Source organism: Rhineura floridana, chromosome 11 (assembly GCF_030035675.1).
Source record: "Rhineura floridana isolate rRhiFlo1 chromosome 11, rRhiFlo1.hap2, whole genome shotgun sequence".
Classification (NCBI taxonomy): Eukaryota; Metazoa; Chordata; class Lepidosauria; order Squamata; family Rhineuridae; genus Rhineura; species Rhineura floridana.
The window spans coordinates 41,372,288-41,387,446 of record NC_084490.1 but is presented as its reverse complement, the minus strand read 5'-3'; the positions used below and the strand labels follow the sequence as shown (position 1 = coordinate 41,387,446).

General features: G+C 42.8%; 1 protein-coding gene across 1 annotated transcript; it reads right to left on the bottom strand.

Moving 5' to 3' along the window:
• Window positions 1-11,059: 11,059 nt before the first annotated feature.
• On the bottom strand, window positions 11,060-14,646 carry LOC133366314 (goannatyrotoxin-Vere1-like). The gene is made up of 4 exons (XM_061589279.1): window positions 14,593-14,646; window positions 12,663-12,850; window positions 11,843-11,938; window positions 11,060-11,209 (listed from the first exon to the last, which is right to left on the bottom strand). Exons 2-4 carry the CDS (start codon window positions 12,848-12,850, stop codon window positions 11,185-11,187), a joined length of 309 nt encoding a protein of 102 aa, XP_061445263.1. The 5' UTR covers window positions 14,593-14,646; the 3' UTR covers window positions 11,060-11,184.
• Between the last annotated feature and the right edge of the window lie 513 nt (window positions 14,647-15,159).

Here is a 15,159-nt window from a genome sequence, read left to right as displayed (position 1 = left end):
TGCATGTGGAACCTTCTCCCTCCCTGACAAACACATTGCACTTGCTAGATCAGAGTGGCAGAAGTTTCTTTTACCACCTTCCCAGGGCTTTACAGCACTAGTTGCAAACATTTTCCCCCACCCTCTACTTGGACCCAGTTGTCCATGCAAAGGGCGAGGAAGAGGAAGAAAAAGAAGAGAGAAATCCCATAGCCATTATCCCCACCTCACAAGTCTTGGAAGTGTCAGGATGCACAGCAAGATCACTGATAACAGAGCCTTGGAAGGAAATATCCTCCAGGCAGCGCACCAGCCTAGAGAAATAAACCACAGTTCCTCCCAACTCCACTCCCACAAGCCAAGTTTTACCCTGAGCCTTTTGGAAGCTGGAGACAGGAAAATGCCGGCCTGGATGGGTTCTTCTGTGTCTTCCCTCTGTCTCCTTTCATGGCAGCCTCTGGGGCATCTTTATACCTCTTGCCGCCGCCTCCTCCCCCATTCACACCTCCACACAGCTTATAGCAGACACTCAGATGGTCCTGTGCCATCGGTGGATTCTGTCTCCCTCCTCAACTGCTCTTCTACTTGAAAACATTTGGCTGGCAAGAACTACACTGCTTTCCCCCCTCCTTTTTTTTGTAAATGTGAGTGATTAATTACTTATTTGTTTTCAGTCAGCCTGAAGACAAAATGGAAATAATCGCTTTTGCAAATGGAAAGAGGGGGGGAAACAAGCAAAAAGCATATAGCGTTACAGCTCGTGGACCCCGAGTGTGATTGCAGATATAAATAAATGAATGCTTTACTTAAAGTGGCAATGGCTTCTCCTCGTTCTATAGAATCACAGCACCACACTCATGCAAAACATCAATAAGGCAGAAAAGATACTGGCAGAGGGAGGGCTGAGATTGCTAATTCTAAAAACTCTGGGCTCTGGTCTAGAGGACAGCAAGGGCAACAGAAAGCCCTGCATGCGCCACTTGCACATGCCATGTGGCACGGCTATAGTGTGCATGGCTTTCTGGGTGCAGTCTGCTTAGGAGAAGGCTCATAGCTCATTAGTAGGGCACATGCTTTGCATGCAGAATGACCCAGGTTCAATCCCCAGGATCTTCAGGTAGGGCCTCTCTCTGAAATAGAAGCACTGGATGCCAGTCAGTGCAGACAAGGTGAGGGGGAACTGTGACCCTCCAGAAGTCCTTCCTCACACAGCACATAAACTATGGAATTTGCTCCCACAAGAAGCCACGATGGCCACCCACATGGATGGCTTTAAAGGAGGATTAGACAAATTCATGGTAGGTAAAGCTGTCTATGCATAGTAACCGCGATGGTTATGTTCTACTTCTACTGTCGGAGGCAGTATGCTGTGAATCACTAGTGGAGAGAGTAGGGTGGTTCCACTGAGGTCCTGCTTGTGGGCTTCCCTTAGGCATCTGGCTGGCCATTATGAGAACAGGATGCTGGCCTAGACACCACAAATTCATTGAGCTGGACCCAGACTTACTCATCATTAGGGATGAAAAGATCTTTCAATTCTGGTTCTCTCCATTTCAAATTTCTGCAGCAATCTACAAATTGTTTTTTAAAAAATCCTCATGAAAATTCTCCACCATTTTTGTGCCAATTTCTCCTAATAAACACATTTTGTTGGCAGTTTTGACAAAGGTACACATTTTTGCAAGCCATTTCTCATCACATCATGCCTTTTTGCCTGTTATTTTCACTCATATATTCATTGTTACGCACACGTTCGTCTAATATATGCATTTTTATAAATATTGTTTAGTTGGTGAACTGCACCCCAAAATTCTAATAAATGTGAATTTCGACGGATGGCTGTGTTTTGGTTCTCATATTGTTTCGGAAAGTGCAAATTTGATAAATTCTGCTTGAAATGTGAACTGAATCAAAATTCTCACCCATCCCTACTCATAATTAGAGTAGTCCCTTTTAAATTGATGGGGCTAACTTGTCCCAGTGATTTCAGTGGGTCTGCTCTAAGTCTGGCTCAAACCAATTATTTTTTAAAGTGCCACAAGATGAATGTAACACAGTTACTCTTCTGTGTTGTACTTTGCGACTCCCACAGCTATATGACTCTGATCCAGAGAACCCTGGAAACCCTAAAAGGTTGAGCACATAGAAGTGTTCCATGTACAAACAAATATCCACATAGGCAGATCTATGAGCTTCTGTGCACAATGCATGTGTTGCCAGTTATCTGCCTATTGTCTCCCATGCAGGAGGCTTTTAAAAATAGAAAGGGTAGGGATAGGGGAGAAATCCAATTCAGTTCACATGTAAAGGCAAAGCCACCTAATTTGCACTTTCCAAAACAATACATGAAACAAAATATAGCCATCCAAATTTTGCAAGTCATTTGTGCAAAAATGCATATACCGGGGTTAAATGTGCATTAAAATGCATACACTGGTGAAAATAACATACAAAAATGCATTATATTAAGGGAATTTGCTTTGCAAAAATGTGTGTATTAGGCAAAATTGCATACAAAAATGTATAAGGAGAAATTCTCACTCCAATGCTGATTATTGTTATGAGGACTTTAAAAAAAATACACCACAGATCGATGTGGAAATGGGGAGAACTGAAGTTTAGGAAAAATGAGAAACTGAGAGAAACCAAAATTGACAGATTCACCCATTCCCTAAATAAGTGTAGCAGATCCCTGCATGGGAAACCTCTTTCCACACTAGAGATGGGATCTGTTGGCCGGTGCCGGTTTGAAAGCATTCAGTCAACCTAACAGGCCAGTATCGATTCAAGCTGGTTGGTTGTCTGCTAGCCACCACTTTTACTAATCTGTTTATTTTCCCTCACAAAAAATATTTATATCAATATTTATAATGAAAATATCAATAATTTTAAAGGAAATGTCAAAACATTAAAGAAAATAACGATAAATTAAAGGAAATCATGATAAAATTGTGGTTCTTAATATTGGTATTTTAGAAGAAGATTTTTTTTATAAAAATCCATTTTTGAAAATAGCTGTGGAAAATCAGTACATAAAATCAGATCTGCAATGACAGAGAATAAGCAAATTAATGGAAAATTCGGTACGAAATCTGAACAGGACGGAATTCTAGCACATCCCTATTCCACAAATGCAATAACTTCACTAGAGTGTATGAGTGTCTGTTTATAAAAGCAACTTGAAGACAAATATAATTTCATCATGTGGGGAAAGCAATGTGAATTTGGCAACACTCCATGGTTGGAGATGGTATGTTTCTGAATACCAATTGCTGGAACGGGCAGGAGGGGAGAGCACTGTTGCATTCAGGTCCTACTTGCAGGCTTCCCATAGGCACCTGGTTGGCCACTGTAAGAACAGGATGCTGAACTATTGGCCTGAGCCAGCAGGCTCTTCTGATCTTCTTATGTTAACATGTGCAATAGATTCCAAGATAAAGCAATGTGTGAATTTTGGAATGGCATTAGGGACCTCTCCTTTCACTGGTCTTCGAGAAGGACTTGTGACATAGATTTCACTTTAATTTTTCTTTTGTCTTCAGAAAAGCTAATGATATGTGGAGGGACCTTTTCAAAACAGCTGAATCTTTATCAGGGTCAACTAAAAGCTCAAAGTGGTGGGGAGCAAGTTTTAGTTCATCCAAACTCTTTATCAGGCTAAACGGGGAGGTGGGGGAGAAAAGCAGATGTTGGTAGGGATGATGATTGCTAGAGGCAGATTTAAATAACTGCTGGCTGGCTTTGCTGTTTTCAAAGGGAAAGCAACCATTCCTACTTCGTCCCAGTTGGCTTTGGGTGCAAACTGAGCAGCATCTAACACTAATAATGTCTCCATCACACCTCCTTTATTCCAGTTTGAGGCTACAACAGACCATGGATTTAGGCTGTACATCATGCCAAGCAACATCTGTTTCTCTCTCCCGCAGCCTGGCCCCTTTTGTGACTTATATAGCTCCTGCTCCGAATAAGATGTTATTCTGTGGCTGAACTAGACTGTCTCGCAGTTGCCACTTGCATCCAGCAGGTGGAACTCCAGTGTACATGATATCCAAGAATCCCAGTGATGCCTCCAAAATGTAAGGACAATATGTATTTTCCAAGAGCTCTTGTACCAGCAGTCCCATTTTTGTTGGGTGTCAACTGCGTGGGTTCTTTTTCTCCCCATGCTTCAACTAGCAAACAAAAATAACTAAACTCCAAAGGTACCGAAGAGTAAGAATCACACATTCAGAATCTTTGCCCCCTCCTTTGGGAAGGTGGTCTCTTTTCAAATCTCTAGGGTGGCCCTATGCAAAAGAGGACAGGGCTTCTGCACCTTTAATTAACAGTTGTGAAATTCGCTATTCTACATGACTATTAAAGATGTAAGAGCCCTGTCACTGTACGCAAGCTACACCTGCTGAATTTCCCTCCAGCCTCCATTTTATGGATTCAATCATAAATGCTTAGAAATCAAGGACTTCAAAGCCATACAGAGTGCTGGTGAAGTTATCTGAAATTCCAGTACATCAGCTTTGGTGGAATAAATAAAGATGGACGTAATAACTCTTCACAGAAAAAAAATCTATTGCTTCTAGGACAATTAATTAGATTTCTGGGGAAGCAGCCAGTAGAGACAACAGCACTTAGGCCCCATCTGCACTTAAAACAGTATTATACCATTTTAAACAGTCATGGCTTTCCCCAAACAATCCTGGGAACCATAGTGTGTTAAGGGTGCTGAGAGGAGATCCCTATTCCCCTCACACAGCTACAGTTCCCACAGAGGTTTAATGGTAAATTCATCTTCCCAGACAACTCTGGAAATTCTCCAACTGAACAATGTTTACCAAAGAAAAGGATATATTAGGGGCAAGTGTGCATAAAAATGAATATATTAGGGATGCTAACATACAAAAATATGTTATACTAGGGAAATTTGCTTGCAAAAATGTGCCAGCCAAAACAGCATGCAAAGATGTGTTTATTAGGAAAGATTTTCACTAAAATGCTGATGAATGTTCGTGAGGGCTTTTGTTTTTTTTAAAAAAATCACAACTTGCTTCAGAAATGTGGAGAGCTGAATTTCAGACTGGAAAAAGCAGAAACTGAAAGAACTGAAATGGACAGATCTTAATCCCTCCCCAGTCCTGGCACAGAGGCAACTACACAGCAGTTGGGGAGGGGTGTATGTGTGCGGTTTTAAAGAAAACTCACCTGGGAGGCTGAGAGGCTCACTGCAAGTAGCATGTGTGTGGCTTTTTTAGAAAAAAACAAGGAAAACCATCACCCTGCCCCAATGTGGCCTGAAAAATAGGCAAACCAACCCCACTCCAAAAACGTCAGGGGAAATCATCTGCCCATCACTCTCAGCCTCAACTTGTGTGGGATTTCAATTCACCTTCACCCTGTCACAAATGGCTGAAAAAAGCTGGGACAAAAAGATCTGCCCCACAGGTAATCTTACTAAGAGTTGAGTCTGAAATGATGCTGAAGCTGTGCTTCTGTGTATCATCAGCCCACCCAACAGGGTGTCCTCCATGGGAATGTCTATCATCAATATCTGGTTAGCAGCCCTTTCACTCACATGGACAGTTCCCTCCACCAAATACATAGGTCTCATCCACACATGGCTTCCCCTAAAGAATCCTCGGAACTGCTGTAGTTTGTTGAAGGTGCTGGGAATTATAGCTCTGTCCAGGGAAAACTACAGTTCCCAGGTTTCTTTGGGGGAAGCCATGACTGTTCAAGTGGTATAAATGTGCTTTAAATGTATGGTGTGGATGTGACCTGAGTGGAATCGTGCCAGGGATGGTCCTTTTAAAAAAAATCTAACCTTTCCAACAGGGCTTTAAGCTAAATGCTTATTCTACCATTTCCTGTCTTGAAAGGGTTTTATACATAGATAAATATTGAGACAACTTGTGTCCTGAAATTTATTTGAATAGTATGCTCAAACATCAGACATGCCAGAACTGGTTTCTATAACACAGGGTACTTCAGTTTGGTCACCAATGGATGGACAAAGTGAAACGAGAGTCTTAATATCTTTTTCTATGTCTCTAAGAACATTTGACTTCACCCATATAGATATAGATACACACACCAAATAGGGGTACTGGAGCTTTTCCTCCTGAATCCCATGTTGCCTACCCATTTAGGGACTGAAAGGGCAGATAAAAAGGTATTTGGGGTAGAAGGGTTCAAAGATTACAGTGGCTTGTGTGAGGCCCACACTCTAGAGCAGCAAAGCACTCTGTCCTTAATTTTAGTGGTTGGCACACAGCAGAGGAAGTAACTTTTTGCAGGGTGTCAGTTCAGTATGCTTCATTGTATTGGGACGGGAGCTATTATATAGTTGAAGAATGTCTTAAAAGAAATAGGAGTGCCACAGCATCTGATTGTCCTGATGAGCAACTATACTCTGAACAAGAGGCAACTGTAAGGACATAATATGGAGAAACCGATTGGTTCCTGATCGGAAAGGGTGTGAGACAGGAGTGTATTTTATTACCCTATTTGTTTATACGCAGAACATATATGGAAAGCAGGATTGGTCCAAGATGAACGAGGTGTGAAAACTGGAGGGAGAAATATGAATAATTTAAGATATGCAGACGATACCATACTACTAGCAGAAACCAGTAATGATTTGAAAAGAAAGCTGATGAAAGTTAAAGAGGAAAGCACAAAAGCAGGACTACAGCTGAACATCAAGAAGACTAAAGTAATGACAACAGAAGATTTACTTAACTTTAATGTTGACAACGAGGACATTGAAATTGTCAAGAATTATCAACACCTTGGCACAGTCATTAACCAAAATGGAGACAATAGTCAAGAAATCAGAAGGAGGCTGGGACTGGCGAGGGCAGCTATGACAGAACTAGAAAAGATTCTCAAATGCAAAGATGTATCACTGAACACTAAAGTCACGATCACTCAGACCATGGTATTCCCCATCTCTGTGTATGGATGTGAAAGTTGGACAGTGAAAAATGCGGATAAGAGAAAAATCAATTCATTTGAAATGTGGTGTTGGAGGAGAGCTTTGCGGATACAATCGACCGCGAAAGAGACAAATAATTGGGTGTTAGAACAAATTAAACCAGAACTATCACTAGAAGCTAAAATGATGAAACTGAGGTTATCATACTTTGGACACAATGGGAAGACATGATTCACTAGAAAAGACAATAATGCTGGGAAAAACAGAAGGAGTAGGAAAAGAGGAAGGCCAAACAAGAGATGAATTGATTCCATAAAGGAAGCCACAGACCTGAACTTACAAGATCTGAACAGGGTGGTTTATAACAAATGCTATTGGAGGTCGCTGATTCATAGGGTCGCCATACATCGAAATCGACTTGAAGCCATATAACAACAACTATCGTTGAAGGACTCAGTATCCACAAACATCCATAGTACTGACTACAGCCAGTGGTGCCCTCAGGACAGGGCTTTGGGACAGACATCCAGGGCCCCACTCAGTGGAATGACCAGGAAAACTCCCAAACTCAGCAGGGCTAGCTTGCTACATTTTGAAGAGGTATGACACACATGGTGTCTTCTTTAGAAGTCCCCCTGTAAGTCCATAAAATTACTTAACTATACTGTTGTGTACACAGTGTGGATAATCTGGACCTGAGAAGTACTTTTACCAATGTTTCCTACAATCACAGTTTGTCTTGGATCTAGTTCCTCTCCCACAAACCATCCTAGTGCTTACCTTATCTCCATGATGTCTCAAAAGAAGAAATAAGGGTGGGGTCATTGCAATCTCAGGACTGTCCCTCCAAAATGAAAGGAGTCCTGATCAACTGTCCCTTTCTGATGGGGGCGGAGTGCCCGACATCCTTTATCTAATTCAGTTCAGCTGCCCAGCAAGCATTAATTATACTCCCAAGGAACAGAAGAGGCAGGTGTTTATACAAACTAATGAATAATGACTGGGAAAATGAATAGTTAACGGATATATCCAGTATTATACAGCAACAAGAGTAGCTGTATACTACAGTCAGCATGGATTTTTCTAATTCCACAATGTTAAATTGAAAATGCCCCCATGCCATTCTGATGATTCCCATAAGCTGATTTCAAAACAAAACCTTACAAAACTTATAGTCCTGAACTCAGAAACACTTGCTTACATTTTCATAGTACTACACAAATCAGTCAGAGAGAATCAAGAGTTCAAAGTGTATAAAGAGAGAGAGAAAAAACAGACCCCTTTGGGACTCTTTTCTGTCAGAGTTCTCATAATTTGTTGAAATTAATTAAAAATCAGCCATATTCACAGAGTACCTGTAATCCTATTACGGACCTTGCAACATACTCTGACCTTCAACTTCTGCTGTTTAAAAGTTTAAAAAATGCCTGGTTGATTTTTAATTAGTTTATGAAATTTAACATTGAACTCAATGATAATGTTGGGCATGCTCAATAAGAACCAACTGTCAGTTTTCTAAAAGCTAGATTCACAGCTGCTAGGCTTGCCTAACCAGGGGCCACACCCATACCAGACCTTTATTTCACTTTAACAGTCATAGCTTCCCCCAAAGACTCCTGGGAAGTGTACTTTGTGAAGGGTGCTGAGAGGAGACTCCTATTCCCCTGATACAGCTGCAGTGGCCAGAGTGATTTAACAATCAGCCACTCTGATTGAAGCTCTGTGAGGAGAAGAACTCTCCTAGCAACTCTCAGCACCCTTCATTAAATACACTTCCCAGGATTTGTTGGGAGAAGCCATGATTGTCTAAAGTGAAATAAAGGTCTGGTGTGGATGTGGCCAGGGACAGGTTTGGTTTAAATTTGGGTGGAAGGCTACATGTGCCTGCTGTAGAATTAAAAAGGTGGGGGAAACTCTGAAACAGAATGATATTGTTCACAATGTTTTCCTTTTGGAAAGGAAAGGGGCTTCCTCTCTGCCCAGTACCCACCCACCTAATCTCCTCCCCCTTCCTCCCTGCCCTCCTCCTCCCCTCCCTGTCACTCCCCCAGGTCAGTTTCTCCTATCCTAAGCATCATTGTACAGGAGTAAATTGGACTGTGAAAGACCAACCGAAATTGTGTTTGCATTTTTACACATTTGTAGGGCAGTACAATATCTCAGAGAGGAGGTCTGGTCTCCTGCTCCCCTGGTGCATTCACTATTGCTTCCCAATTTTCCTGCTTTTTAAAGTTGGATAGAAATATCTATGGGCTATAGGTATGTTTTTAAACCACAAGGGTTTTTCCCTATTAGTAAATTAATAATAATAATAATAATAATAAAATTTTATTTGTTAGTCGCCCATCTGTCTGACTTAACAGACACTCTGGGCGACTTACACAATATAAAATACAATTTAAAACATATTCATACAACAGTCACCATATTAAACAATGATACATCTAAACCATCCGTTAGTAATACAACATAATAGCCTAACCCACCCCAGAAATCCCGTAGGCCTGCCTGAATAACAAGGTCTTTAAGGCTTGACGAAAAGCCATCAGGGAGGAGGCATGTCGAAGGTCAAAAGGAAGCAAGTTCCAGAGGGTGGGGGGCACGACCGAGAAGGCCCTCTTAGTACTCTGCCTCCACGATTGGAGGCAGTGTGATTCCGAATATCAGTTTCTGAAAACTGCAGGAGTGGAGAGTGTGCTCTTGCGCTCAGGTCCTGCTTGTGGGCTTCCCATAGGCATCAGGTTGGCTGCTGGGAGAACTGGATGCTGGACTAGATGGGCCACTGGCCTGATCCAGCAGGGCTGTTCTTACATTCTTATGTTCTGAGTTCCTTAAGCATCAACTTAAGATTCCTTCCTTCCTTCCTTTGTTTTCATTCTTCAGCTGACCTCCCCTGAACCAAACCTTCCTCCTTTGGTATTTTCCACCCAAAGCAGACTACTTCACAACACTTCATGGTAAAGGGCAAGCCCTAGCCCCAGTCTGTGTACCTCCATCCGGAGCCATCCATCATCACTTCAGGAGAAGGATGTATTTTTATCAGCTAGTGAAATCTTTTCCCGGTGATGGAGCAGAATTATCCTCCCAGTAAAATGAAGGAACAGCCTGAAGGAAGGGTAACAGGGTTGAATACTTAAAAGGCTACTGGGAAGTATAGAGGGATCAATTGCTCAGGTAATACATGAACGACAGGGCCTAGTCTACCCTGGTAGAATGGATTGTACTACTTCAGACTGTAGGCAGGGGGATCACATTTTTAATGTCCTCCTCCATGTAAAGGCTCTCTGGAAATAGAAAAGTGGCAGAGAAAGCAAAGGGTAAAACTGGACGCTTCCTCGGCAGTGCGCTAGTGTTCTCCTTGGAGGACATTGTGACATGATGGAGTGTTTAAAAAATGCTTTCCCACATCTGAAATCAGAAGTAGTAGAATCTATACTTTCTACCACTTGGTTCTCCTGCATTTGTAGACTAGGCCCTGGGGTTTTGAAACTCCTGGATGTCAGGACAAGCCTTTTGTTTTAGCAGTGATTTCAGCCTGGGAGAAAACCCCATAGAGGAGTGATGGAATCACCTTCCATTTATGTTTTCATGTGAAGTTTGGAGCAACATTGGTGGGGATTATTTCCAGTTTTCAAGAATTTGTCCAAGAATCGGGGAGTTGTGTTGGATGACTCCATGGATACTGCTTCCCAATTTACAGTTCTATTGTCCCTTTAGAGTACTTTGTATACCCCAATGCCCAAAGAATGGCCCAATTCAGATGGTTAAAAAAAAAAAAAAGCAATGAGCTTCTGCATTAAACTTACATTTTATTCTGAACACAAACAGAAATAATTGAAAAGAGATACATTTACACCCACACATTCTTGTTCACACACACATATATGCACACATAAAAGATGTATAAAATAAAGATCGGCCCAGAGTGAACATAGTGGGGTCTTGCACTGGTGAATCTTACAACCTAGGCCACTCCTAAAGACCTACACACCCCACCTTGCCCCCAGATGCAACAATCTCTTGTGGCGCCCCCTGCTGTTTGGCGGACAGAAGGAGGCACAGCCTCACGGCAATGCTACTGTCTAGGCAAAAAACTTATAAAGAGATTCTTTCCCAAGTCTCGCTAGTATTCGATGGAGAAAGTTGAGGTGGGGAGAGCACTGGCCCTCTTTAAATCATCAAGGCTTGATTGTTTTCAAAAACGCAAAATGACACAATGATTTGACTGTTCAAAAAGAGGCAGCTGAGGGGCCACTGGCCAAGGAGCGTGAAAATTGTCACCACATGTTGGAATCATCAAACCTGCAGAAAACAAAGAAACAATCATGAACTCACAGGAGGCAAGAGCCAAAGCACAATCTGCTTCAACTCCTTCTCCTCAAGGCAAGTCTTTGAGCATTGGCACACCAGAAGTGCACTGACTTAAAAATGGTTTCTTGGCAATTATATACTTCATATAGTATTTGTTTTATCCTTGAGCATGTGGGTGAGGGTAGACTCCAAAACTGAATAAATACCATAAAATACAAATGACATCATGCTTTAGTAGAATCATGAATGGCCCTGAATCTATATTGCATGATTCCTCGGACTATCTGTGTGTTCCTACCGTTTAGCTTAGAAAAAAAATGTTACTCTATATTATGTGCGAGATGCTGCTTCGCCATTGCTGAGTAATCTTGCCGTTCTGGGTCCAGAAGGCATTGCTTCTGGATCAGGTAGGGTGGCTTCCAATCAGGTTTGACTCTTAGAATCACTTTTATTTCTACCTATTAGGCACATAGGATGCTCCTCCCCATGTATCTCTGAACCTAGAGCTTGCCTTTCCCTTTAGCCATTTTTAAGGGTTGGTTAAGAAGACTAGGCTCCAGGTCAGAAACAAGTGTCTTGTGGGTAGGTTAGAAATCATTACATTCCTGCACTGCTGGGACTCACCGTGATCGGCCATTGTGATTGCTGCTGCTGCTGCTGCTGCTATCTCCAAAAATAAGCTCTGACATCAAGGACTCTGGACTGGACCTCTTGCCATACCTTGGAGAGGAAAAGATGAATTACTGAGTGAGTGCCATCCTATTTGTTCCCTTGAAGAGAGCAAGAGGATGTCCAGACTCCTCAATACCCCCCTAATTTCAGCATCTACAAGGCAGGGCCCCCACACAGAAGTTGCCTTTGGGACTTAGCCGTGGAACTGGTTTTCTAAGGATAAAAAGAGAGTGCCTCTGAGCATATGCAGATTGAGTTACTCTAGCCCAACTACTAACCACCACCCACCTCTACACATCTGACATTACAGGGAAGGACTTTCAGGGCACAGTGAGTTCCAATACCACCAATTTAATAAATTAAGAAATGGAGGATTGGGTGTACCCTTCCCATTCGTGCTCAAGTTCAAGGATGTTTATAGATACTGAAAAGTGGAGCCTAAAGGGATTGTGTCTGAAAAGGAAAAGGTTCATTTGTTGGCTTTCACAGGAATGGGTGAGCTACCCCTCCATGATTCAGGAATCCAGCTGAGAACTGGAGCAGGGGACAGTGACGAGTTCAAGAGTCTCAAGGTGACACCAAGAATGAATGTGACGAGTGCTTAGTAATAGCCTCCTAGATCTGGTTTCTAGTGAAAAAGAGGATTCGCAGTGGCTTCCTTCTAGTTCCCAACTGACAATAGACAATAGACAATAGACAATAGTTCCCAACTCCCTTCCTTTCAACACCCATTCTCCACCAACTTTCAGCAGACAGAGATGCGCTCACACACCTTGGCCTTGTCACCAAGTTAAGGTAATGCCGAAGAGCAGAGAAGTATTGGGCCATTTCTTCAGGGGAAGCATCTTCTCCAGGGCTCTCTGGCTTGAGAGGGTAGGCATCCACTAAGGTTCCCAGACAGAACACGATGCACACAGCCACGGCAGTCATGAGTGGCCAGGGCTTCAGAGAGGCAACCATCTAGCGAAAATAGACAAGAGTGTGCAAAGTCCAATAGAGAGCCTAACCTAGCCAAGTGCCACCAGCTTAACATTGCAAGACCATCCAACGCTTCCCGTCCCACATGGGAAAAGCCATTTTTATATCATCATCAATGTGTTAAAGTTTAGCGTGAGCATCAGCCTTACCTAAACTTGCCTGAGAAACAAAACACTAGCAGACAGTCTGTGTGGGCATTAACTGCCTAAAAGCATCTCATGCTACTGCGAAATGTTCACTCTGCAGAATGTCAGGTTCACGAGCAATGGCATACACCCCTTCCTTTTATAACCCATTTACCCCTGACTCTGAGGCTCAGATTGACAGTTAGTTTTCCTTGTCTCTTGAAGCATCTGCTGCTAATGCTTCAGGAAACAGCTTGGAAGTGAGCAGAGCAGGAAGGAATGGCGTGCAGATTTGGAAAGAAGCATGTGATTAATGAAAAGAGAATGTTGGATTAGCACCCCTTGTCCCCAGCTCAAATCACTCTTGGCCATATGCTGACTGAGGATTTGTCTGTCCAGACAGGAGTTTCCTCTACAATGTTGTGGAGAAAAGTCAGGTATCCTTTTTCATGCGCTACCTCCATGCTGAGTAAGGGACAACAAACCCATGCTGTGGAGATCGGCACAGCCGTTCGGACTTCAAAGGTCTGAAGATCCTTTAGAACAGCCATTCCCAAACTGATGCCCTCTAGATGTTGTTAGACCACAACTCCTATCAACCCCAGCCAGCAGAGCTAATAGTCAGGGGTGATAGGAGGTGGTCCAAGAATATCTGGAGGGCACCAGGACAGGGAAGGCTGCTTTAAACTTTAATGGGGATGTTAGGGAAGCTATTTATGCAATCAGCAGTCATGTTGTATCCATTCTAAATGGTTGTGTGAGTAAGATTTTGGGGACAATCAGCTACCCTCTGGAGCCTGTAACTTGTACTGTCTAAACTTCCCCATTTAACCAGGACTTGTATTTGAGTTGAGGTCTGGGGAGTCTTGAGTCTTGCCATCCTGGGCTCCTTTGGAAGGAACGATGGGATAGAAATTCAATTAATACTACTACTACTACTACTACTAATAATAATAATAATAATATGGTACAGAATGCAAGGACTTCACTCTGAGACATGTGCATAACTAACAAATGATAATGCCTCTGAGCATGTTCAAAGTGCTTTCTTCTCTTCCTTTCACAGCCCAGCTAGATATGAAGCCAGAGGTTCCATGCACTTGAGGACTGAATTGCCCTAGTCATTTAGAAAAGGGATCTGGTTTTTAAAAGAGAAGATGAACCTCCTCCCTCTCCTGGCTTCTATCCCTCCCTGCAGCTTCTCTCCCCAAGGGCTTTTCCCTCAGCCAGGATCCATTCCAGCACCCAAGCCCTCACTTGGGCGAAACATGCCTAGAGAGAGGGGCTGCAGGGAGTTAAGGGGAAGAAGGACAAGGGGAAGGTTCTACACATCTCTTTGGCTTTTAAAACCAGATATCCCCCCTTCTTTCTGCACATTTAAACATAGAACTGCCCCCAAACATGCAGAACTGCTGCCATCCTGTTTCATTTGGTAACCACTAACAGCCCCAGATTTTAGAAACTAAGTCATGCTTTGATCTGTCTTTTCTTCCTGGGCCCCTGCAATTTTTTTTTTCTGACAAGAAGCACAGCAGAGTGAAGAGACTCACCACCCATCCACCACCACCCATTTCCTGCCTCCCTGTCCCAGGTACTCACCGTAAAAGGGAAGTAGAAATAAGTACAAAGCTGGATGCAAAGTGGAATGGCAGGACTCAGCCAGCCGTCTGCAAATTTCAAGTTGTCTCTTGCTGATGCCTCTGAGAACAGCTCTCTCAACCAAGGGTTTATATCCTTGGTAGGTGAGGAAGGGGAGGCTCCTCCCCTCCCTCTCCACATATTCACTCACTCACTCAATTCACTCAAATTGATCATCTTTTGTTGATCAATGCAATCCTGTATCAAGCACCTTGATTACCTCTGTGAGGAAACTGCACTGCACATGCCAAGGGAGGGGGAAGCTCAAAGGAGAACTGGGTGAACCACAAAGTGTGGGGGTGTGTGGATTTAGAGATAGGACAACTAGAGCCAAGCTGTTTACATGTTTAAACAACCGGAACCTTTGATGGCCATTGATGGGACTGGGATGATAGAGATTCACACATTCAATAAGGTACTCTCAACGTTTAAGAAATTAGAATTATCCACAGCAATTGATAAATTGCAAGTTTTAAAAAAGAGAGGCTTCGCTCACACAATGGCAGAAGTAAGCTGTTGGTCTCAGTG

Excerpts from the sequence above, each read along its gene's own strand:
- LOC133366314 (XM_061589279.1), bottom strand. The coding sequence starts at position 12,850 with ATGGTTGCCTCTCTGAAGCCCTGGCCACTCATGACTGCCGTGGCTGTG. Across the intron at positions 11,939-12,662 it reads AACTTGGTGACAAGGCCAAG|GTATGGCAAGAGGTCCAGTC; the intron begins GTGTGTGAGCGC and ends TTCCTCTCCAAG. Across the intron at positions 11,210-11,842 it reads AATCACAATGGCCGATCACG|GTTTGATGATTCCAACATGT; the intron begins GTGAGTCCCAGC and ends TGTTTTCTGCAG.